This window comes from Anopheles gambiae, chromosome 3 (genome assembly GCF_943734735.2).
Source record: "Anopheles gambiae chromosome 3, idAnoGambNW_F1_1, whole genome shotgun sequence".
Lineage (NCBI taxonomy): Eukaryota > Metazoa > Arthropoda > Insecta > Diptera > Culicidae > Anopheles > Anopheles gambiae.
The window spans coordinates 92,350,220-92,376,898 of record NC_064602.1 but is presented as its reverse complement, the minus strand read 5'-3'; the positions used below and the strand labels follow the sequence as shown (position 1 = coordinate 92,376,898).

The 26,679-nt window shown below is 43.8% G+C and overlaps 1 protein-coding gene across 2 annotated transcripts in view; it reads left to right on the top strand.

The window, feature by feature from the left end:
• LOC1280747 (neuroligin-4, X-linked) overlaps positions 1-22,517 on the top strand; it is a 154,399-nt gene extending 131,882 nt beyond the window's left edge. For both annotated transcript variants that reach the window (XM_061657115.1, XM_061657116.1), the window contains 5 exons: positions 3,055-3,201; positions 8,586-8,832; positions 8,990-9,198; positions 9,295-9,632; positions 19,804-22,517. In XM_061657115.1, coding sequence (XP_061513099.1) covers positions 3,055-3,201; positions 8,586-8,832; positions 8,990-9,198; positions 9,295-9,632; positions 19,804-20,367 — 1,505 coding nt within the window. In that variant the 3' untranslated portion in view covers positions 20,368-22,517. The remainder of the gene's footprint in view (positions 1-3,054; positions 3,202-8,585; positions 8,833-8,989; positions 9,199-9,294; positions 9,633-19,803) is intronic.
• Positions 22,518-26,679: the final 4,162 nt, after the last annotated feature.

Genomic DNA, 26,679 nt, shown 5'->3' with positions numbered 1-26,679 from the left:
ACCGTGTTTCAAATTGAAAGTTTCATTTCGTCGTACGGTGTGTGGCGCTGCCAATATTCGTATTAGCGGCGCTATGGGAGAAGGATAAGTCCGTCTTCCTTTTACCGGCTATAGGTTGTGTGGCATGTTTGTGCGAGAGCGCGCGGATCGACAATTTCGTTCCTGTTTACGTTGTATTTTGTCAGCGTAGGGGAACCCAGGCGGGTGTGGGTGGAAGTCGAAATAGTTTTGAATCGGTTTTCGCAAGATGTCATTCGCTGTTAGGCTGCTTTCAATAGAACTTATATCGGGTATGTTTTTCTTTCCATCCGGGTCTTCCCTTTGTGTGAGTGTGCCTGTATGCTCGGAATACAAATAGCCTGGATGTATTGTGACGAAGATAAATTAATGTGCATTAGTAAGCGCACGTTTCAACTTTTTTCAGCTATTTCCCCCCCCCCTCAGTGGCACTGTTAGGACAGATGTCTATGATTAGTTGAGTGATAAGAATCGTTAGAGTTTTGAATGTGCTTAACTTACAATTGGATTCTTAAAACTATTCACAGTGAAAACTAGTTTGATTCTACTTCGTTTTATGAAGTGGTTTTACAACACACAAGTTTTCCCGTATGATTTATCTTAATTTTTAGCAGCTCTTTGTTTTATAGACAGTTCCCATTACGTGGTTAGATAGATTATACGTTACGTCTTTTCTTTTCTGGATCAAAAATATTTGTATCCATTACACCGGGTGTGAATTGGGATGGTTGTTGGGTTAATGTTTTTGTTTTCATTAGGCCATTAGGTCAAAAACAAGGAATAAATTCAAACAATTTTGTTTAATTATCGATTAAAGGTGTATATTATTTAAATATGTATAGTAAACAGTTAAAAAATCGTTTCAAATGAATCGAAAATATTGACAAAACTGTAAAAAAATCTGTTATCTTCATGACTTCATCATTTTTACGTAAAAGATTGGGAAAGTAGGAATATCTCGAAAACATTATCGCTCAAAATATAAATAATTTTTAAAGCTTTTTTTACCAATGGCTGGTACGGGCATTAACCGAGTACATTTGTTGTTCATTCTTATCAAAATGAACGATCGTCAAAACAGTTAACGACTGCTCTATATCGCATTTAGGCAAATATAGAGAAATAATTAAACAGTGTTCTTAAACAGCTGTTAATTTGTATCGCATACGATCGTTTATTTAAAGACAGTCTAGGACCAGTAAGTCAAATTAACATATGAACTCATTTAAACAGTGTTCTTAAACAGCTGTTAATTGGTATCGCATACGATCGTTTATTTAAAGACAGTCTAGGACCAGTCAGTCAAATTAAAATATGAACTCATTGCGTTTGTGATGCCAAATTTGAGCAATTTTCAACGACTTTGGTTATTTTTTAAACATTTCTTTCGCGATGCCGACTAATAATTACTCGATACGATGGAGACGCCCAGTACTTCTTGGAATTGCATAGCAAACTAATTATTAAACAGGTTATGGAAGTTTGCCTGTAAAGTCTTATGCATGTTCTGTGTTGCATGGTATGGGCAAAATAGCAGAGGTTTCTGTTTGCATATAAATGTAGATTCCATGAAATAACTTATGATACGAACTATTTAAAATCCAGCGCACAGTTTAAAGCCAAACTTATTATGTAATTTAAAAAAATACAAAACTTTGTGCCAAAGAGATCAGACTACACAGTATTGCGCACAACTCAATCATCCTAATGCTAACCATATTTATTAAAATCACATCAACCTCCAAGCTGAAACCAAGCTCTGTCACAATGAGCTCAGACTCCGCTCAATAACACGATCAAATGAGTTTCCCCCTGTTATGCTTCTACCCAGAATAGATTCATTTCTAGCTAGAAGCTTCATCAAACACACTCGCTTCCGTCTAGCGTACGTGCAAGAAGCGAACGGTTCCTTTGTACCATTCTTCCGAGGAACTGAAAAACAGCCAAAAATCAGACGTCGAAAACTGACAGCCCACACTAACGGCTCTACATCCAGCAGTCGCTCACACCATTCCCAAGAACGCATTAGTCGAACCGGAGAGAATTTCTTTCCAGATCCTACACCGTCCGAAAACAAACGGATCTATTTGGCAAAATCGCACCAAAGATGCGCACGTGACAGAGGAGCCTGATAGATCTTCACTTCCGTCCTGGGCGAGCTTACCGAATAAACTGCCATGTTTGAGAGGAGGAGAATCAGAATTCGTGTCCTTTGATTCGAACACAAGTTTTGACATTGTTCCCCAGAGTGCCTGTCTGACACTGACGGGGGCCGGATCATTGACATAAATCATATCCTGCTGGTGAGGGATGAAAAATGCATTTTCATAAATTTTGACACTCCTGCTATGCCGTTTCAACGCTTTCCCGTACTCATGCCGGAAAATGCCGGGTGGGTTAAATTGAAACAAGGAATGCTTTAAAACTCGGGACAGCAAAATGAAAAATGCTCCCTTTTCAATGGTGGTTCATAATTTTGGCTCAAACGCAGGAGAATTGTTTTCAACGCGCTTCGCCCCCGGGGCTTTCGTCACTCAGGAAAAAAGTGTTTGTTGTTAAATATGTGGAGTTAAAACAAAAGAGCACTTCGAACAAAAACAAAACAAAAACAGCTCGGCCAGACCGCGTTGGCGTGTGGGAAAAATTATACACCTCACCAATATGATTATTGCTTGCAAAAGGACTGGCACAATAAAGGTCATCGCACGTGATGAGAATTAAAACTGATTGTTCTTTTTTTTGTCTGCTGCTGCTCCCTCTCTTCTACGGCGTATGTTCAGCTTGTGGGGAACAATGAATGCAGACTCAACGGATAATTAAAAGCTTGACGTTATGAAATTAATTTAGCGATACACGATTCACACACGCTTTTCCGTGTTTCGGGGTTTTATTTGGCTTAATTTAAACCACGCTCACTCCTGAGCGAAACTTTAACAGCACTTTAACAGCCCTGAGATTTTGCGTTTGCGAAAACGACATACCTTTGCTCCCATCATTTCATTGAACATCTCTTTTCAACGTCAAATCTCATTTCAGCGACGAAGCCAAAAATGCGTAGCCACTATCGGGGGCACAAGATGGCACTCTGGTTGAACCTGATTCCGCAACTTCATCGTCCGGGCGATCCGGAAGTTTCCATGCGACACCACCACTTCCGCGAACGGGAACCACACTACTATGCCGGTAAGTTTCAAGAGTGAGTGTAGGCGTTTCGGTTGCTCGGGGGAACTTACACCAAGTCGGTCTTTGCTTGTATCAGTGTTCCAAATCCTCCAAATCTCGTAGCAACAACCACCCACAGTTGCTGCTGCTTTTGTCTCGTGTCGAACGAGTGAGCGAGTGAGCGAGGCGAGAAGTTCTTTTTTTAGTTGTTCAGGACGAACAAACTTAAGCCAACAATAACGACCATCACTACCCACGCGATGTACACACAATGTATCACTAGCGCGGTCAGCATCCTGCTGTTCGGTTGAGTTGGGAATGGTCTCGTTCTCCAAGAAAAACCACAACCACAGCATGGGAACGTGTATCTACTGCGATGGAGTGGAACATTTTGCTCCATTTTCCACTATTCTGGTTGAAACAAAACGGAAGGGGCGAGGTAAAACTTTTGTTTCAATCTTGCAGTTCCACGGGAAAACATGCGATCGGAACGCTTTGTCCCAATGGAAGCCATGGTCTGATGAAGCCATTTGTGGGACATCGTGGTCGATTTTAAGCAGCTATGACGTGCTTTATCACCTTTCGTTTTGTCGGCTTGTGTTCTCTTAGATCCTTTTGTTTAATTTTCATCAAGTTTTGCTATCTCGCCCAGTGTTTACACAACTTTTCGTATTTTTTTTAACTGGATTAGCTGACAAAATGTAATGGTGCTGGGAATTGAAAACGAAGTTTTTACATCTACTACCTTTTACTTTGGAAATCGTGCATCTTCTGATGCATCATTCTCGTTTTACAACATATTATATTAGTTTAATACTTTATATCAAAGCATATTTCACATATAACTCTTTTTACATCATATTTTAAATTTTGAAAACATTGTTTTATGTCAAACAATCAAACTAGGTCAAAGAAATCGTTAATGAATGTAAAAGTATTGCGTTTTTCAGTCGGCAGATATTCGAGGAAGGATTTAGTCAATATCTCATTATAAAAAATAGAGAAATTACAGCACAAGCCTAACTCAAAAAAATAAAAAAGGATTAAATTAAATAATTGGAAGAACTAAGGCGGTTTTTACCTTAATTTAATTAAAACATGAAAGCCAGAATAATTCTTTTAAAAAAATCTCCAAAAACCTTTATGGATGAGGAATTTGAAATATGGGTCATTTTTGGTATGGTTATGGTTTGGCCCATAGATTTTTGGTTCGTTCCTACGATTTATTGGTATCGTCTCATTGGACATCAATACAATTGAACTAAGAAATTGTGACTAACGCACAAATAATCGTAGGAACACACCAAACAATATGGGAAGCAATTAAACATTTTCGGGAAGCAACCAAAAAAAACCTTGGGAAACCCTGTACCTGCCACAAAAGAGCGTACACACAATGTATACCAACCACAGCGCTAGATAAATGAACATGTAAACGAAAAAAGTGGTACAGTTACCTCTTTCCCAGTGGTTCACTTTAGCCGGACAAGAAACTAAAGCAATTTATATTTTGTTTTCAACATTTTATTTTGTGCGAGTTTGTTTGCGCCCATTCTTCACCCGTCAACGACCTGTCCACGGCACAGACCGAGAGCCGCAACAAGCAACCGCAAGCGGAAGTTACTCGTTAACCGTTGCACAACGATGTACGCCCGCACAGACGGTGGAAGTAAAACTTTCAACCGTTATACACACACACACATACACAAAGCGTCGAGTGTATCTCATGTGAGTGTGTAGCCTGCCTGCCTGTGTCCTGGGCGGTGATGCTTAATATCCGGGCTACCGTTCAGCTTCCCCACCCGTTTTTCCCACAACTTGTCACATGACGTGAGCAGCAACAATCTCCTCCCTTACCTCTCGCGTGTAGTTCAATCGAAAGTTTGTCCATTTAGCGACCGCTGCTGCACGTCACTGCGTAGTGCTCAAAGTGACACTGTGCGGGATGTGCGTGAGTGTATGTTACCAATGGACACATTCCAGCAAATAGTAACCGCTCGCTCGCTCGCTCGCAAACACCAGCCAGCCGCAAGGAGCAACCCTTGAGATATTGAGTGAGCGGAAAGTTTGCCGATTAGGTAAAGTGTCGGTTTGCGGTTTGTTGGATATTTAGCCGCGATTCGAGCAAAGCTTAATATGAGCCGGGCCATGTCGTTGTCCTCCTGAGATTGAGCTTGTTTGCGTTAGCGGCCTGAATCGCAGCTGGTGAAAGTTGACGCACGTAAAATCCGATCCCCTCTCTTATAATGCCAAGGGTTTATCGAAATTGTTGTTTGATTGCCCGGTTTAAGTAATGTTGCTGGAGTGCTGGTGAAGCTGGTTTGCTTTAAAGCGGTCGATAGTTTTGATAGCGGGCGAAAACTTGCACGCATCTTCTTGCGACCCCTTTAAGTTTCTGCCTTTAACAAGCAAAGCGAATTGGCTCAAAGGGCCAAGGGAAAAGCGGGAAGAATATTTCCAAATCAAGAAACCTAATTGCTTCCGGAGCATGCTAAACCCACGGAACTAGTAACGCCGCTTGAACATCGCTAACTCATCCATGTCGATCCGTCCCGCCCATCGCCAGCCTTACTTTCGGCTGCTTTACGGCAACGCGGCCCGGCCCCGTGCACCAACACCAACGGAAACATTAACTCGGTCCCCAAGAGCCTAAGGGTATTGGAAATGGCATTTGGCACGCTCCTGCTCTCCTTCTCTACCGCCACGGGGTTGTTTCGCACGAGTGCCCGCTTACGATGGCAGAAAAGGGGGCCATTTTTTACCCCGCGTTTGGCTGCTTCGCCTGAAACGGTTCCAGGGTAAACGGGTTCCATCATCTCTTTTGCACCCCGTTTCGGCCAGCGCATCCAACGCAAGCGAGAACGACTCGTTCAACGACTCGTTTCCGGTACAGTTTGTTGTTTTGCAGCGAGGCGGAAACGGCGTTCTTTTTACTTTTTCTTTGGCGTCAGTTTCATTGCACACTCCCGTACTCGTCTCGGGTTAACTAAAACCTCTTCCTTGTAAAGTGCACCGTACAGACGCAACAACAACAAAAGTGTGCTGAACATGACTGACAAGACGCTTACCGCTTCGACGTGGACCAAACGGACGAAAATAACCTTTTTCACAGCATTAACATCAGACGGACCGTAGAAAATCAGCTTCAGAAAGAGCTCCGCTCGGCTGTAGCTGGCTTCTTTTTAGCCATGCCGCCGCCTTTTGGGGTTTGGAAATGTGGAGCAATTGTGCAGCAGAACCGTTTCGTTAACGTTAGCCAGTTTCACAGTTTCGCAGGAAGTGCGGCCCGCTCGCTTAGTCGCGAAATTAGACTACAAAGGCGTTCTTTTACGTTGGAATGAAATAACTTTTTGGCGTAATTACTCCATTCCGGGTACGGGATCATGCATGCCTGAACCATGAAGCCACTGAGCAGCATCGGTGCAGTTGGTAAGATGATGCAGGAACCGTTTACAGCAGGTGGAAAAGATAGAAATTACAAGAAACCGTGTTGTTGATTGAAAAAGTAAAGAAAGTTTATGCCTAGATGTATTACTAAGCAGAAGGTGCTTAAATAACACGTCTAAACACATGGGAAAAGATACGATTATTGTCAAATATTTGATAATTTCAGAAGCATAAATGAAATTATAACGCATAAATTCAATAATTTATAAATGAAATTACTTTTACAAACTAATGCTAACCTTAAGCTACTACCTTCAAAAACGAAATTCTGCAAAATTAATGGTTATTAATGCATTGTCCTGCAGTGTCTACCAAATTAATAGACTTCAACTTTTTCAAAAACATTTTGGCATTTTTAATATGGATGTCTTTCGACTAGTGATGGGAAAAATGAAGTTTTGGTCGGAATCGATTCCGACTAGCTCCGAAATTTTGTAGAATCGATTCCACTTAGTAGGTCCGGAACCAGTTTTCGGAATCGGCTCCGGAATCGGCTCCGGAATCGGAATCGGCTCCAGAATCGGAATCGGCTCCGGAATCGGAATTGGCTCCAGAATCGGAGTCAGCTCCGGAATCGGAATCGGCTCCGGAATCGGAATCGGAATCGGCTCCGGAATCGGAATCGGAATCGGCTCCGGAATCGGAATCGGAATCGGCTCCGGAAACGGCTCCGGAAACGGCTCCGGAATCGGCTCCGAAATAGAAATCTGTTCCGGAATCAGAGTCGGCTCCGAAATAGAATCGGTTCCGGAATCAGAATCGGCTCCGGAATCGGAATCGGCTCCGGAATCGGATACGGCTCCGGAATCGGAATCGGCTCCGGAATTGGCTCCGGAATCGGCTCCGGAATCGGCTCCGGAATCGGCTCCGGAATCGGCTCCAGAATTGGCTCCGGAATCGGCTCCGGAATTGGCTCCGGAATCGGCTCCGGAATCGGAATCGGCTCCGGAATCGGCTCCGGACGGAGTTGGAATCGGAATCGATTCCGGAGGCGGAATCGGAATCGTTTAGGTCCGATTCCGAGCTCCCACCGCTACTTTCGACACATAACACAAACACCAAGAAGGTCCTCTTTAGCACTAGATCAAGAGAAAGATGATATTTTCGTGGCAGAATTAACTGCAAAGTATTGAAAGCATTTGGCCGTTGAGGTTCAGACTTGAAATGATTATAGACCTAGGTAATAAGTAATTGATCTTTACCATAAATACATTTAACCGCTACACCATACCGAGTGATATCAACAAGGAAATAATATAATTTATGGATGAAATATCTAATCGATAACGTTTCTAGTTAAGGCTATCGCTTCAATAATTAAACGCTTTACTAATGTGTAGGAACAGGCCAAACTTGCGTTCTCGACAATCACTCATCAAGAGTTTATCTTGAATCGAAACATTAGCAAAATGAAGGAATGGTTTTGGAAAAGAAATATTGATTGAACACCTCTCAGCTTCGAATAATATATTACTACCTTAATTCCCTAAGATCTCTCATTAAATTACAGTTTAGGTATATGTTATATTCTGCTATCTATCTTGAACAACTACAACTACAGTTACAACTGTCCAAAACCCAACATGGTGGAACGCAACTGTCAACTGAGTATAGAAAATACATCACGATTGTTGAATATTGTTCCACTGATGGTCAGAAAATTCAGCTTTCTTTCTTAAATCCCCATTTGCTGAACACTTTTCATCTATGTATTGCTATTTATTGTTTGTTTTTCGCATAGTTAACTGCAGCAGTAAACATATACTGTAACATACAGCACAGTGCCCTTGTGACACAATTTTCCGTGCTCTTAATTTCATCGGAAAATAATTATTGCAAACCGTTGCCGCACGGGCACCCATTTCCAATATAAATAAATCTGATTACACACCAGACCGGTAACAGCATTAACTAAAGTCCAACCCAACCAACCCGTTTCCCTTCCCGTTTCTACCCAGGTTCGGTACGTGCGGAATCGTTCAGCCGGCCGCGATCGCTCTACCAGAACGGTGTCATCAACGATGCGCAGGAATCGCGCCAGGAATCGTTCGGCACCGAGTGCACACCGGACCCGACGATGGGCGAGGTGCTGCAGGAAAATGGCGTCGGTGGGGGCGGTGGTCCCGGCGACACCCTCACGAACGTGCTCAGCGAGGAGGAGGAGGAGGAACTGCTGGAAAAGCTCGCCAACCGGCATTACTACAGGTACGGGCGGAATGATTGATTCTCGCGCCGACTGTGCGAAGCGAAACTACGTAATTTCCTACGTATTTTATCCCCTTTTATCTCACGCTTTTTTTTTTTCTCTCTCTCTCTCTCTCTCTCTCTCTCTCTCTCTCTCTCTGTCACTCTCATTTCGTAGCTATACGGCAGCGCTGGGTGTGACGGTGGGCGTCGGCTGTCTGTTGCTGCTGCTCAACATGTTGATCTTTGCCGGTATCTACTACCAGCGCGACCGCACGAAACGGAAATCGCAAACGTCCCAGTCGAGCGGAACGGTCGGCGGCAGTGGCGTTACCAGCGGCACATCCGCCTCCCTCTCGGGCAGCAACGGAACGCCGGACGAGTCGGGTAAGTGGTGTGTCTGGCCAATAAATCTTCCCTCATGCCCGGGCTTCATGCCGGTCGCGTACTGATTAATCTTGTACTTTTGCGCTTGATCGACAGAAATTCCGCTCACCAGCATACCGAGTCCGTCCCCGGTCAAGGCGAAGCGTACGATCGAGCCACCGCCCAGTTACGCGACACTGCCGAAGCGAACCGGCAACAATGGGGCATCCACGGGCATCCACCATCAGCACCAGCACCATCACCATTTGCATCAGCATCTGGCGGGCGGCTCGAGTGGGACGAAGGATACCAAGCTGGGATCACCGCCCACGTCCACCCATCTTCGGACGGGGGCCAGCACACTCGGCCGCTCCGGGACGGGGAGTTTCTACGACTCGTCCACCAGCAGCCGGCAGCAGCACCAGCAGCAGCAGCAGCCGTATTTGACACAACAGGTGAGTGGAAACATTCCGCTTTTTTTCCAATACTTCGATAAGGTCGCCCTACTGTCATCTTTCCGTGACCTCAGTGACTTATGACCATCGATATCATAGGGAGTTGGAGCATTATAAAAAAAAAAGAAGATAAAATGCCACCGAGGCGTTGCTTGCAATGGCAGGGCAATGTGTAAATATAAGCAAGAAATGATTGATTTATTCCCAAAATGCTCAATGTTTAGCCTTCACTGCTTATCGTGCAACACGGCGCACGGGCTACAAGAAGCATAAAAAATGCACAAGCTGTTCGCTCCACTCCGACGTACCAATCGGTGCTCAAACTGTCGTTCACATTGGTCGCACTGTTTGTCTTGTGGTGTCTGACGAATTGACGAGAAGCGAAAACAAGCAACCAAGCACCAATTGCGCACTCTGTCAAATAGAAGTCAAAAGAAAAACGAAAAAAGAAAACGCCTCCCAAACACAACGAGTAGGGATTTTCCCATGGCTTTTCTTCCACCACTCCTGGGAAGTTTTTGTTTGATTTAAAAATTGATCGGCACGGTTACAGGTTCGCCCGTTGACAGTCAGCCGGCGTTACTGCTGCCGCTGCTGCTGAATAAATCAAATCGGTTTCACCGAGCTTAACTGTGACCACATGTTTCGTTAAAAGCTAGCTCAAACAGCTCGTTGTATGTGAAGCATGTGTGAAAGTGCTTGCAGGAGAGTGAGCAAAAAAACCACCAAAAAAGCAACCCAAAAAACAAACATTGGCAGTGGTGAAAATAAGAAAGAAAAAACCTTCCCATTCTGTTTGTATGTTAGCAGAGCTTGCGTACCAAAAAAAAGTGCACGTGCGTGTTACGCGAAAAATAGAGGGATTGCTTAGGCAAAAAGCGTACCGTTGCTGGGTTGATTGCATTGCCCCACCGGTGCAGCAGTTGGAGAAGCGTTGCTGACGGTGTTACCCTTTACGTTTCCAGTGCGCACAAAATGGTTTCATTTAAGCGGCGGTTGTTGTTGTTTCCTTTACCTCGACCATTTCTCACTCCTCCGGTTGGTGTTTGAAAATGGTCATGAATTTTGATCATGCACAGAGGATAAAGTTTCTGTGACGGTGTGGCTGTGCATACGGGCTACAGCTAAATGGAAATTATAGAACAGAAGTTTTAAGTTAAATTGTTGTACAAATGAATGTACGTGAAAGTGGAGAACGGTAGCGGTTGTGCGTTGAGAAGGAGTTTCGGTTTTCATTTCGATTGTGCAATAATTAATGTTTATTGAGCGTAACATGAGCAAGTGCAGTGGGAATAATTCGCACGATAATAGCACGCAAAAGACTTTGTGTAATTGTGTTCAGCGTTCAGTTGAAAACGTATAAAATGTACAGAAGTTTTAAAAGAGCATTTTGATGTTGTTGCAGTTAGTGCAATTTTCAATTTTATAAATAAATATTTTGGGACACTGCATACCATAATATTGGTAGAAGGCATCGTACCATACCACATTTGAAACTTAAACCGAAGTAAAAATCCTACAAATATTCTGATCGGAAATTTCATCTTTCATCTTTGAAATCTAATTCATTCATCAATGTTTAGAAAAGCCAACTAGAATATATTGTTGATTGAAATTTCCAATTCGAAAGCAATATCGTGAAGAGCTGAAATTTTCCGTTGATTAAAAAATCAATACAAAGCGTATTTAGGCACCAAACAGTCACATTTTCCCCTTTCTTAAATGATAAATCAGTTCCATAGCCACTACTCCAAAGATCCATATATACTACTACTACTATCATCAATCAATCAGTTTCCTTTTATGCAAAAATTGAAAAAGCTGTGGTTATGGTTTTCCTTATGGTAATGGAAAACTGTCTTCATTGGCTTGGTTACAATTAACTTCCCTGTGCCGAGAATCATTCCTTTGCATTATTTGCTTAACAAATCCCCAGAGCAACTCAATAGTGTTGTACTCCATCACTCATCAGTTCATTAGTAACACTGGTTTCCAAATTTTCCAAACATTCAAAGGCAAACAAGCACCGGTACTGACTGAGGGGGGAAAAAGCTTTTCATCTGTGCTTCTAAATTGCTCTGGACAAAACCCGTTTTCTCGGTCTCGGTTCTACTCCAATGGCCCCCACCAAATGAATGCGATAATCCTTTAACATACCCTTCGTTCGGTTGCAATCACTGAGAGTACGGCAAAGAAGACGGTCGTTTGATTGCAAATCTGTTTTTTACCCTTTGTACCCCGGCCCCTCCCTGCGCCTGGTGCCCCGTTCTATGATTGTTTAGGTCAACATTAATTCGACCGAAGGAAATGCCAATAAACGTCAAAAACCACGTTCATTTCATCAGCACCCGATCCTTTGGCAGCAGCTTTGCGCTTTTCTTTTCGGCTTTCGTGTTTTTCCCCCTCTTCAATCTTTCAGATCGCCCGGCGGTACGATCGGCGGTCCGGTCGGGCAGAAAAAGAAAAGCCGGACGACGCCATCGTTCATTCATCTCAATTTGCTGACGAATAATGGAAGCTGAATGTCGTTAATGGACTCCATTAATACCACAAAAAGAGAAGGGGAGCAACCAGCCGGTCTGGGGCGGGATGGCGGGAGTGTTTCCTTCCGCACGCGGGCTCGGCCGGGGCTCGGCTTGTGGCAGCATCCGGCCGATGGTGGTCGGTTTTATTTTCGCCTTGCCCGTTTTTGCCCGCCTTTACCACAAATGTGCGCTCGGTACTGTGGTCCCTGGGAATGACACTCGGAAAGGTACAGCTGTCCCTAAACTTTCACAGCACCCGTCTTACCCCCTCCCCTCTCCGGTGCAAACTCGTCTCGTTCACTTCACTTCAGTTTGCCACTGGGAGTGTTTCTTACTTTGCTTCCACTTGATTTTCCCTTTGTCTGTTTCCTCTCCGGGCACGAATCAATTTCTTTCATCCCGAAAAAAGCTCTGCATTCAATTTATGCTCGACCTTGTGAACTTTGCCGTCTCGTTGCCGTCCGGCCCAATCGAACCATTCCATTCTGGGGAGCATTCCATTTGACAGGGTGAGTGATTCCGGAAGTTTCTAATCTTGGGGTCGCTTTCTTCTCAAAACGCTCACGCATCGCTGTGGGTTGGGCTGTGTATGCGTCGCTGCTGATTAAATCATTCTCTGACATTTTCATTAAGCTCAGAGCGACCTTGTTCTGTCTCTTTCTCTCGCGGCTATACACACACACGTAGCGTGACTAGGAGTGTGTATTTGGTATTATTTTAATAATTCGCTTCGCTTCATCTTTTCCATACCGATCGTAGGCGTGCGTGTATCTTCGGTGCGTGCTGGGAGCATAAAAAGCAGTCGAAAAAGAATCGAAACTCATAATCAAGCCAGAACCTGTTAGAAAAAAAACTCTGTTTGTCGAAAATCAACTGTGTAATATGAAGCACGCATTGCATGCTAAAGGCACATTATTTACCTAACAGGCGTTTGCTTCTTTGTGGTACAATATAATGGTAGGATGTTGTTAAACATTAGCTGAAAGCCCAGAATATTGTGTTCAAATAGATTTGTTTTCTATACGTTAGCATATTGCAAGCTCAGTTAAGTGAAACAGATGTAAACAGATGATTTATTTATTTAGCAACATGTTGTATTTTAGCTTTTTCTGTCTAAATTAGCCAACAGGTCCTTTCAACATGATTCTATTTTACTAATTTTTCTTCAGTGCATTTTGGAATTTGGCATACTTGGTCTTTTTGTTTAATTCTACCAACCTTACGGTGGCTCTGTAGATTAGTCTTATAATTCGCAGCATTGCCACTAGTCTCAGTAATTTGTCACTTCAATTTGCGTCCATAAACCGCTGTATATTTCATTGAATTTTTAAGTGCTGTGTTTTAAACTTATACAAATATTCTGCTTTCGCAATAAACGACTTTAATGTCTTCAAATCTTCAGGTAAAAGTTTGTAGCAAAATGTTGTAGCAAATGCTCATTTATTTGCGTGCAAACATTTAAAAAAAGATTTCTTTTTAAAACACATTTTGTAAAGCTTTTGAAAACAACAAAGAAGTTCAAACATTTATAGAGGTTTATGAAGCAAAATTTGAAGCTTTTATGATGACATCCAATAAATTTGGATGCTTTGACAGAATGGAAACGTTGGGAGAATTAGCAAAATCATTTATCATTGGAAAATTGATATTTTATTTCATCCAGACACTTTTAGATAAAACAAATAAAATTTAAAATTTAAAATTTTGAATTTTAGCATTGCTTTTTCACCAATTTTGATTTTGAAAATAGTGTACTTGAATTATCCCACTGATAAGAATGTTTCATTAATGTATTCTACGAATCATTATTTGTTTTTAATATCTAACGAAGCATCCACCACAACTTCGCCCATTGAGCAAACCAACCAAACAAACGGACACCCAAAATGCGCTCTTAAAAACTATCCACAAACAACGCCAGAACGGCTGCCTCAGCAAACAGATCTTTCTTCGATTTGGCAAACAAATTTAAATTCCATCCACCCCCTAATTGTTCACCCATCCGTCCGCACATCAATCAAATGCGTTCGAGCGCCGAGAAACTGATCTGCGTTGCTGCTTGCTGCTTGCCCGTCCCACTTCAAGGCGCCTGATTTGTGCTCCTCCATTCATCCACCACCCCCCTCTACCTCACAAAGACCCTACGAACAAGCTGGAGCTCTATTTTTAGCTCCACATCCATCTCTGTACCACGGCCGTTTCCCGTTCCGGTTGCAGGTTTTTGCGCATCTCGGTGACCGATTGAAAACATTGAATTATCTTTCGACTGTCCTGCCAAGCGGCCAAGCGGCAGCCTGTGCCCGGGCGGTGGATTTGTATTTTATTTATCTTCCATCTGTGTTATCTGTGCTGCAGACCGTAACGGAGGGAAACCGGGCAGCGTAGATTTATGCTTGCGTCTGCAAACAAGTTTCCCCTCGTACCCGAGGCCCCTCCCTCACATGGTTTCCCTCCATGTTTCTCCGATTCAGCTGACACATGACTGATTGATGTCTGGGTGGCGGATCGGCAGCAAGGAAAAGGCTTGCTCCATGTTACCAGCTTCCTTTTTGAATAAGGAAAATCGAAGCTGTTTAAAGGGTAGCGTACTTTCTGCTTACTCCAGCCCATCTGTTTTACGTTCCGTTCTAGCTTTCATCGCCTTGGAAAGCTTTTACGGCGTACTAGGGAAATGAATTGAGCCTATCCCAAGGGCATAACTGATCAAAAATAAGAAAAACTCCCCCGAAAGGGCTAGCTGGGCTTGTTACAGCATTCCCTGTCTTTCTCCTGGCTTCTTCTTGCTGGGCACTCCGGATTATTCTCCAAACGGGAGGATAATTTTATTCAAATTTCTCTCCAGAACAACTCCAATTGAAGTCCTTTAAAAGATGCCATTGGTGGGGCATAAAAATAGATCGCAAAAATCGGGAGGAGGCCACTAACGCAACCGTTTGCCCGTGAGGGGGGGTAGACCTTTAGGTCTGCCCAGCAGCACAATAAATTCTGTCGCCAAAGGCACATTCCAGCGTCGGGCTCGTACTATTGCATGCCAGGACAGGCCTTCTTCGGTAGGCCGCAATCAAGGACGGCAAAAGATAGGAAGGGAAGAGAATTGTGCTAAAAAAAAAAGGAAAACCAGAACCCCAAAGAGGAAAGTAAGTAGCACAGAAATCGCATCACACCGATCTAAAGCACGATGCGTCGTGCGGCCTCGCCATCCCCACTGCCACCAGATAACGAGAGGGCGGAACGACACGCAGCGTGCGCGCACCCGGGCAAAGGGGGCACACGAAACGCTGCAAAAAAGATAAAAAATGGTAATTGATATTTACCCTTCCCGGGAAGCGGGAAGAAAAGAGGTGTACGGCATGAGGCACAAATGAACGCAAAATGTCTCTGATCTCTCACGCTTCTGCTGTGTGCTTTTTGCATTTTTTGTGTCCCTTCCTTCATCCGTTCTGCTGCCCTTTTATACTCCCCGTGGGAAAACGTTCCAGGCGAGACACGAAAAAGAGGAAGAAGAGAAAAAACAAACGATACAGAAGATAAAATTGTTTCAGAAAATGATAGGATCATAGCATCGCAGGGTGTCAGGGAACACGGCTGCAAATGCGATGGAAAAGAGTGAGAAATAAACGGGGAATCGAAATACAAACCATGCTCAATTTGCAGCTCGAGCAACGTGGAATATAAGACAAGCAACAACAAAAAAAAAGAATGCTGTCGATTGCGTTTGCCACGAAATTGCCTTCCGCTCATACCGGTGAGGCGGTAAAAGGTGAAGAGGTGTCCTGCTGGGAGAGGGACGAAATGCATACCAAACCCGACCCGACCCGTATTTTTATGTATGAACACGAGGCTAGAGCTAGAAATTCGGTTGTCAAGCCCCTTGGGGGAGACGCACGATTTTCGCCTGCATGTTTTAGCAGTTTCGTGTGCGTGTTCTGAGAATGCTACTGTGTGTGTGTGTGAGACACGCAAGAGCGAGAGAGTGGGAAAACATGTTAAAGCGATTTAGAACGGAACAAAGTTTTGTTTCCTTTTTTTATTCCATCTATTTTCGTTTCTAAATCAAAAGCTCCAAACTACTACACACATGGACAACGCATCAATCGTGCACACGGAAATCACGTGCTACACGTGCCGACCCGTCTGCCGTGGGTGGTTTGGATGCTCATCCAGCGCGTTTCACACATGCGTGAATAGGGCAGTTCTAGAAAACTGGAAGTAGATGTTCGAGCTAAACAACAGGTAGAATGGAAAAATGTGACCCTTGACGAACATTCTTAAATAATTACAAAAAAAAACACATGTTCAACAGTGAAATGGAACAAAATAGGGCGAAATATTCATTCCAATCAACTCAGCTCAAAATTACTCACAAGTAAACGAGAAAATCAATAAGCAGCATCAAAAATACAAACATTATTACAAATCAGTTATTCATCTATTTAACTCATAAAACAACATAAAACATAAACATTAAAAAACTGAAAAATATTAAAGCCTATTAGAAAATTTTGTGAACAGATAGTTTACTAGCACAATATAAAACTTGGCTTGTTGCAGATAGCGGAAAAATAGCACTACAAGCATAAGTCTGTTCATTAACTACATCGATTTTATACAAAATAATGAAACAAAGAGGAATTGCGGCTTTTTATCCCTTTTTTTTATTTATTATGTATGTTAAGTATTTATCAAAGGTTTTTTGAACATTATTAAAATATTCCTTATTTGACTTGTTGGCACAAATAACAGAAAACAAGCTTAAATTAGCTTAGTTAAAAAAAAACAAGTTTAATTAAAAATAAACACACCAAGCTACAGATTTTGTGCTTGCCATTCGATATTTACAGGGTTTTTCAGTGGTTGTCATAGTTGTGAGACACTGCCTTGACTCTATCTTATAGGAAGTGAACTTCATTGAACAGGCGTTTTGAAAATTCCTATTGGATTTGTCTAACAAGGATACTATAGAGTTCAGTTACCATTGCATTAAGTTCATTTCACGTAAGAAGGAGCCAGTGTGCCACAGTTATGAAAACTACTAGCAAACTCTGTAATAGAAAGAATTTTCTTTTGTTTTCGTAAGGTGCAAAAATATTTGGTAGCATGTTTTAAAATTTAAAAATACAAAATAAATAACTTCATTTGCAATTTAACGCAACCTCTCAAACCACCTGAACATCACACAGATACTGAAAGCATTTTCAGCCCGTTAAAGTTTACAGTGCTTTAGTGATGGCAAAGGAACGGAATGAAATTAATGTTTCATAGAATTGGTTAATCATCCTTGCTCTCAAAATTGTCGAAATTTAAATTTTATGAATGAACATTGCCTCTGAACGTTCTAAGAACAAAGCGTTTAATATTTTCCCAGAAAAGCTGCCTTAAAAAACCTCCCTTTAAAAAAGGACTTTAAATAGCAGATACAATGCTTTGGGGAGAAAAAATCATTTTCCCTGTAGAAGTGGCTCTTCGAAACGATGCAAATAAAGCGTAATACTTTCCTTCCAATACATTGTATCTTTATCATGTTCCTGGTAAAAGGTACAAATTTCGCTTGAAGATAAAACCTTGATTGAGCTTTGATTTGTTCACGAGGTACAGGTAGTACGAGAATCGAATTCTCCAGGCTAAAATGGTGTGTTTTTTTATTCCACCCAGTCGCATACAATTACTGTCTCCTCGATGCTTTCCTATAAGATTCAGCACAAATGACAGTGGCAGCAAAAGAACGCCATACGAGAGCCTGCTTTACACTGGAAGGAATCACGGTACCGTCCGGAATGTGAAACAATTCCAGCAGATACCCTCTGGGCAGTTTGCTGGACAACTGTCGCTTTCTTACCGTTTGACGGTAAACTGTCGACCGTGTTGAACGCAACGTTGCCTTTTTGGATGATTACGTGACGGTCGGTTGTAGTAGCAACCCATCCCGGGCTGTGTAGACTTGGTGACGAACGGTCACTGTCAGCTCATCGTTTGCGTGCGTGCGTTGGTGTGGGCAATATTTCATCCACGATAATCTCATCACGGCCCGAGAAACTGCCCCATCATGCGTATCGATTTATCTTCGTGCCCATTATAGCCATAGCTGTTGGTTGGGAGGAGAATACCGAGAAGGAGCGAGCAAAACAGAAGCATTAGCATAGCATAAGAACTTGGGAGGATAGGAAATGCAGAACGCCTGTGTCCCTTTCACCTCCAAGCGTACAGATTTACATACATACTGCTGACAGCCAAGTTGTGTGCGTTGTACCTTATATGTACATCCGCCATCAGACCTCGGGACCACGATGTTTGCATTTGATTGATTGATTTACTCCCACACGGTGCGGTTAGCCGGTATGATGGATACGCTCATCATCGGCCAAAGAATAGACACTTCCAGTGTCTCGTCACCTTTAACCTCCACTGCAACCGGTTGGATGTGATTTTACTCATTAAAATATTCACAACACTCACAACGCAGCACAATGCGCCTAAGGGGGTGGTTAAAAAAGCTCCCAAGACACCATACCTCCATCTCCCCCCGAAGGAAGAAACAACATCTGTTATGAGTAACGCGCACAAAGCACTCCAATCCCCATGTGACCGGTTTTAGAAATTGTTTACAAAAATAAAATCCTACTCCACGATAAGCTCGCACAGCCCACTTGAGCCTGCTGGCACGGTTGTTGAAGTTGATGAGGCATCGCTTTCGGGCTCATCCTTGCGTTCCGCCCTTTGAAAGGTGACTCTGACCTCATGCCACCCTGGGCGAGGCGGCAGGATGATGAATTCCCGTTGATTATTCAGCAGTTAATTATATGTGCGCACAGCACAACACAGTCCATGAATAATGTATGGTCGGCAGCGGCAAGGGGAAGGCAGGGCTCGCCAATATGGGATAAGTTGCCCTTCCCCTCCCCTCTCTCCTCCTGCTCTGCTTTAATGCTCAATTAATTCGTTTAAGCGATGGGCCCGAAAGTGAAACGCCACTAAAGTGGTGAGCAGTGCAGTGGGAAAAATTAACAAAAAAGCTCCCGGGTAGTGAACGGGGAAAACACGAGGGGTAGTGTTTAATGAAAACTCACGCCAGCAAATCTGCGCCAGATTGTACGGATTACATTACGGAATCGGGAGGAAGTGTTTGTGTGAACAGGAGTGGAATACATTTTGACGATCAATTATGGCTGATATGTTTTTATGCTTTTTTGTGCTTTTTTGCAGTGCTCAAAATTCGTGTGTAAGAGTAGGAGAGATAGGAATTTAATTGATTGCTAACAAACAGCTTGAAAAAAAATCAAATTACTTATTCCATGTTCTGTAACTTTGACAGACTTCACAGTACATAAAAAAGCGCAGTGTTGTTCTAAAAACGATCGAACTGTAACAACTGCAACTGCATAGCACCAGGATAATATCGTTTTTCATTTAAGCCAACTTTTATTTTGCACGGTTTCCAGGATGAATGTTTGGATAGGTTGTTGACAGTTCAATTAAAAACTATCTGTTTGTATGAAAAAAAGAAAACATTGCTGTTATTCTAACATGGTAAACTTCAACTAACATTTGATCCTCGTTTCAATACCTAAATAATCCAAATTTCTTCGGTTTTATCCTCTTTGAATTTAATGCTCACTTCAAACTGTCTTCCCGCCCTTTCGCCCGCACAGGTAATCGCACCGCACAGCACCAACGTCGGCCACACGGCAGTGACAATAACGCCGGCGGCTGCCACCGTCAGCCACCATCAGACGCTTCCCCGGGCAAGCAAAGCGCCCCTTCCACCGATCCGTTCGACGACCTGCAGCAGTAGCAGCGCCTCCTCGTCCTCCGGCACCGCGTCCACCTCCGTCGTTCCGCTCACTTCCATCCTTGTAAATAGCAACAGCACCACCACCAACAACAACAACAACCATCAGCCCCATCACTATCAGCAACAGAGCTGCGAAATGGCGAACGCCACCCTGCCACCGCAACCAAACAGCAGCGTCATAACGGTGGATCTGGTAAGCTCAGCCACGGTGGCAGCGGCGGCAGCCACCGGAAGCAGCCCACCAACTGTGCTGGGTCAGCACCAGCATCAGCACCACCATCACCATCACCATGCGCACCATCATGCGAGCGGAAGTGGATCGGTTACCACTGGCAGCGGCCCGGCTGGTGGCGGTCCTGCGGCTCCGGGCAGTACGGCCACGCTCAAGAAACGCGTCCAGATTCAGGAGGTTACCGTATAGCATCGGTACAGCACAGCTGACGACGACCAGGAAGCTGTGTGAAGACATAAATGAGCGTAACGCGCGCGCTACAGTAATGCGGGAACGAGATGCTTGCCTTCAGCAGCAGGTCGATCGATCGAAAAGGGTAAATAAGATAAGTGGGGTGCTTGCTTTAGTTTTTTTCGTGCTTTTCCTTTATGCAGTTGATTGGCGATGCAATAATTCTTCCTTTACTTCTCACTTAAACTTAGGGGTGATCGTCGAGCACCGAAAAAAGAACATTAATTCAATCGATTGGAAACATTTTCAGCCATTTCACCATTTTCCAATCAATAAATCTTTCCATCTTCATCTTTGCTTTTGGCAAGAACAAAAAAGCGAGAGAGCTGGGAAAGAAATGGAACCCTTGACCGATTCTTGAAAGCGATTTTGCCCGAAGTGCAACAAGTAGAGCCTGTGTTCTTTTTTACCTCCCTACCGCTGTTGGGCTGAGCTTTTCGACTTTTCGCTCACCGCCAGAAAAAGAGCTGGCAAGATTAGTGCTCCCAGAAAAAGCAAACCACCTTTACTCGGCAGTGCTGTCTTGCTGATCCCTTTTTACCCCTGCTACACCCAATGTTTGCCCCGTTCGATCGATTGCTGCTGCCCCGAAGGTCAACGGGCCCAAATAGCCAAGCCAAGCGCACGACGAGAAGCACGGGCTGGAATAAATCTCAACTGTAAATACAAGACACGATGCCGCCCGGGAAGAGAATGGTGGGAGCAAGGGAGGGATACATCTAGGCGATCCCTTTTCTGTCCCTTTTTTGCTTGCTCGGACCCGCCACTCGGACCGGTACAGGTGAGCTTCCGGTCAAAAAATATCCCCCTTGGGGTATGTGGAAGATATGAAGGATAGGGAAGACGCTGATGGTGAAATTTAAGACCGTGTGAACGTGAAGCTCGTGTTTAAAGCTATTCCTGAACAGAAAAAAGGGTTCCCAGAAGTTACCCGCCAGGGAGTTGGGATGGGAAATTTTAAGGAATTGAGCCACGCGCAAGAGTCGAGCGCGTGGAGAGCGGTTGTAATTGAAATTTTAAATCTATCAAAGATCTAACGGCTGCTTTGGGAGATTGCCAACTGGAAAGGAAAGTAGAAGTGTTGTAGATACAATGTAGTGAAGTGAAAGGAATTTATCCGTTTCCGTTCGAGTGTGTACAGAGCTTGCAGGAAAATTGCAGCGAATTGATGCGTTATTTCAATCCTTCCATCCCTTGCCCGCATCCCTGACAATTCCTTTTTCCCATGTTAGCCTCCCTCTAGCCTCTCCAACCCGGTACGTAAGAAGAAAAAAGCAAAGACTGTTCAACCGCGTCGGCAGATGCAGGGGACGGTTAAAGTGAACAGCTTTTTTAGTTTTAGAGTCTATTTAGCAAAAATCATTAGTGAAATCGTTAGTGTAAACGATCGAGGGATTGAGTAATAGTTATGGCAACTAGGTGCAATCGATTTAAACATTATTTGCAAAGCAAACTATACTATTTAACACGATTTGAAACGATCGCGCCGAGCGAGGAATTAAGGAATCATTGCAAGAAAGCGTCTCACGAGCGACGTACGTTTGTACATAAAACAAACACATTCACCTGCAAGAGAAGTACCATCTGCCATCAATAATATTAAAAAAAAAATACAACAAAGGGGTCAGCTTTATTGTTCATCCTTTCCATTCCATCACAACGCTGAAGAGGAACAAATGACACAGGAAGCAAAAAAGAACAAAATCAAGGAACACTACAATGTTAGGCAAATGTTTTATAAAGATGCGATAAAGAGCTACGATCAGCTCCCGGGGCACGTTTCGACTGGCCGTGAAGGAGTCGTCATCCATGTTTACACACAAACACACATACTAATACACGCTCATAAATACACACACACACACACACACACACACACACACACGTACACAAATCCTCTCATCATACACAGAAAAAGAAACACAGAGCACGGGCGTTCGCTGTAAGTGCGCTGGTGCTACGACGACGCCCTGTTACTCGCGTGGGGCTTTATCAAAACGATCGATCGTTGACAGTGACAGTTTTGGGTTGGCGAAGAGCCCAGCGAAGAGCGGTGGAGATGATAATAATAAATGTTTCAACGCAGCAAAAAGACACAAATACATAAACGAATTCGGCTAGTCTTTCACTTCTGTTCCGTTGGTTGGGATTCTGTTTGGTTTGCTTTATTTTGTGTGTGTGTGTGTATAGGTGTGTGTGTGTGTGCTGTGCTGTGCTTCGATGATGCTGATGACACACACCAGGAGAGCGTTGGAACCAAACCATGGATCAAATGGAGATAAATTCGCTACACGTTTTAGACGATGCTTTGGGTAAGATATTGGTTATGTTTGGCTTTTCAGCTTTCAGGGTTTTAGGGCAAATGTTGGGTGCTGTTTGCCGTATGACTACGACGGAACGACTGATACGACGCTTTGCCATCGACAGATGAACGTGATGTGTATAGTTCACTGGGTGATCGTGAACAATGGTTGAACACTGGTTTATAGCGTGAAACCATTTGAAAGAAAAAGATTGTTTGAGTAGCTTATCTGAGATAAGTAAGAAATGTACAAGTGTCCACGATGGTAATATCATTTTCCTGAATCATATTTCTTTTATTTTCAAAAACAAATAATCCTTCTGAATCACTAACACTATATCTCTCAGCACGTAGTTGCACATACGGTCCCATAGGTGAATTATGTGTGCCAAGCCCGCTTCACCGGCGATCACGAGACCTCACTGTTTGCTTAATTTGTTCAAATCAACTAAAATTAAATAAAACTAAAGTTGAATTCCCGACGAATTCAGCACAGTAGCTCGTTTCATACAATTTCATTCGCAGGTTGATAACATTTCTGATGATTATTTCAATAATTGATGCTATTCCACGCAAACACACATACACCGCATCCTGCGAAACGCACTGAGCTTTGCACGCACGCCGTGGGATAAATCACAAGCACAGTCGAGTCGAGGGCCGTAAAACCCCGTGCCCAACCAAGCACGGAAGCCAACACGGGAGCAAGCAAAAGTCAAACACACAGGCACGACTCGAGTTGGCTTTCGGTTTTATGGATCTAATTAAGATAACAAGACAAGCAATACGTCGTTTTCTCGCACGGTGCAGAAACTTTCGCCACCGAAGAAGTGTGGCGAACTTCTGCCGAAACCCGCTCCCCTGCCTCTCCTCTACAGCGTCTGCAGCGGCTTGTATCGGGGCACGGCTGGCAGGCGTATCATATCGGAGCATATTTACCATTTGCCAGGTGAGAAGCAGATAAGAACTTCTGTTTGACTAACGCGCGCGCACTTCGGTTAAGCACACTGGGGCTAAGGGCTCAGCGAAACTGTCTCAAGGTTTGTCTCGAATAACGCAACCCGCCGAAGGCACGGTGGTACGGCCCGGTAACAACGGAATGGGTCGAGGGCGTTCGGAAACGACAGCGTGTGTAAATATTTACCATTTCAGGAGCATCAATTTCATTTTGGAAAATTAATCGAATTCGCTCAAAAACGCCGGCCGCTTACGCTCACTTCGGTTACGAGCGACGGTACGCAGCCATCGACAAACGGGTACTGCTACTTTCGAGCCACTATTTGCATGTCGGCGAAATCACAACCATCAGGAACACAAAGAAACTGTTGACATTGGTGGAGGTTAGTCACTTCCGGAGCAGGATGGTGGTTTGCTTTTTTTACGAGCCGAAGTTGATGTTCACATAAATCGGGGACGAAGAATGACACGACCAGTCGCAAGTTGATTGTTCTTGTAACGGTTTCCTGATCGATTGTAAAAGTGGATCAATACAATGCGTTAGTTAAGCTTGATTTCATTCTAGTACGTTAATTTTGCAATATATTTTAATACTGTTTTATGATTTTGAGGTATGAAAGAATCTTTTTGACTGGTATTTTTAATGATATTAATCAATTTCAGACAAACAATAAGCCTAGCTCAACACTTGTGATCAGAATACAAATTTGGATTGTGTTGACTTCCATGGAACGTTGAATTAATTTAGAATATTTTTATTTCACACTCCAAGAACCAATAACTACAAGCTGTAGAGCTCAAATCCCCCCTTTCGACAAGCTTTTCATAAAAAATAAATTCAACTAGGCAAAATAAGCTCGTACATTAACGCTTGCCGAATAAAAAAGCACATCAAAAACCGCTTAAAAAGCTATACACCTTATTACGATAATTTTCAATCTGTGCGAAGAAATCAATTTTAATGATCATTAAAACTAATTGATCCCACTGGTGCCTAATTTGCTCCTTCGCCCGCTTCATCTACCGACTTCAGATTCTTTGCCATCGCTAATGGGTTGAGCTGAAAAATCTTTCCATTTTACGAGAAATATGTCACTCAAAAGTTTCAGCCGCTCGCTTGCGCCTGAATGGTATGCAACGTAAGCTGAGCGTGGATGGAGACGCCCAGTCTTTCACTGCCAAACAAGGGAACGAAGTCAATAAACGCCCACCAATCTACCTACCCACCCATGTTGGCAGCAGCCAGAAACTGAGCACAGCATGAAGCGTAATCCTCACGCGAGTTAGGGTAGTTTGGCTCGCTCGGGCGAGTTAATTCAAGTTGGAAAATTGACTTTTGATTGACTTCTTGCACGAGGCGACGGCTCACATTTAGGCCGAATCGAGCCACGACGTTTCGGGGTGCCCCCCCCCCCCCCGGAGTTGTGTCTCGCTGCGCGTGCAGCATCGATAAAATATCGCAATTTAAAACTCTGCTGCCGCGATAAGATTAGCGCCTGGTGTGCGATAAACAGGCCGAAAGTTGTCATCGGTTCGTACGCCCGGTCGGAACGCTACCGATCTTATTGTTTGGCGTGGGGCTTTGGGGCTGTTCAAACATGCTACGCACGGTGATCTCAGCTCATCAAATCTCAGACCACGGTTTGGAAGAGTTTGCGCCACAAAACCACCACCAAAAAAAGGGCGGTGGTAAAGCAACTAAGCAAAAAGTTACGCGAATATCTCGTGCAAGCAGCTTGAAGTTGCTGTTTCAAGTTTATCGCTCACGCAAAGCACAAAACACACACAGATACACAAGGGTCAATGGCCTAAAGAGCTCTTCAGGAGCGTGAAAGAAGTTGGTGTGGTAACAAACTTTGCTAATAATTTCCCTCCTCGTGCAGAAGCAAAATCCTCGGATGCGACGCCATGCTAGTGGTTAAGGATGTTGTGACTTAGGCTGCAAGTGCCGGCACAAAAGAAGAATCCAGCCTTTTCCAGCCCTACCCTCCTTCTCCTAGCTGTGCTTGTGAGATGTAAAAATGGGCGAGCATTCTGTTTTATTGTTCTGTTCTCCCAGGCGCACCGACACTGACAAAACTCTCAAGCCCATCGTCTTGCCATTGGCGAAACAATGGATCGAACACGATCGCTCGACGGTGCACAGACAAAGGTTCAACTCAGCTCCCAACCATCTCCATCATTGCCCATTGGTATGCTTTGTGTTTTGTACTTGGAGCTTTATTCCCGCTGAGCATAACAGAAGACTACCCGGTCGGATCAGTATTTGACTCCGTGTCCGGCATCGATGACCTTATTCATAGGAGCAAGCTCTGTCAAAACGGCTTCATCAGCCATCATCACCATCATCATCATCATCATCATCGTGGACTACATACTACCCCACCAAGCTCGGTACGGCATCGTAGCAACGGTACGGACGGAAGCATTGTGCTTTCGTCAGATGCCAAACATAGCGACGAAGATACTGAAAGCAGCGCAGATATGTTCGCAGCATTGTCGATGGTTTTATGCTAATAACATTCAATCGATGTGGTTATCGAGCGTAGCATGTTGTTCGGTCCGGGGTACAGCCCTGGTAAAGATAGACATTCCGTTAGCGCAACCGCGCGCGAGTACGGTACGACGATACCGTTGTTGTTGCTGTCGGAGTTAAATTTTGCAACCGCCCAATGCCAAATCCGTCGTCGTCGTCGTTCGTTGGCGTGTGCCGTAATCCAATAAAATTGTCCATCAAACTTTACGGGCACAAACACGGTCGATTGTGCAGTGTACGTAACGTTAAAGGCACGGTTCGGGTTTTGAAAACCGGGAGAAGCGTCGAAAGGGGGTTTGCGATAAGCAGCTTTAAGCTTATGGAGCGCTGAGTAAGAAAATAATCCCACAAAATTAGAGATTTCTAGTGAAAAGTTTAAATCTTATCGCGTACGATGGTTAAACATATTGGGATTGTTTCATGGCGATGTGAATGCTGACGAGCTAAGAGTTTATTGTGATTTTTACGTTGAACG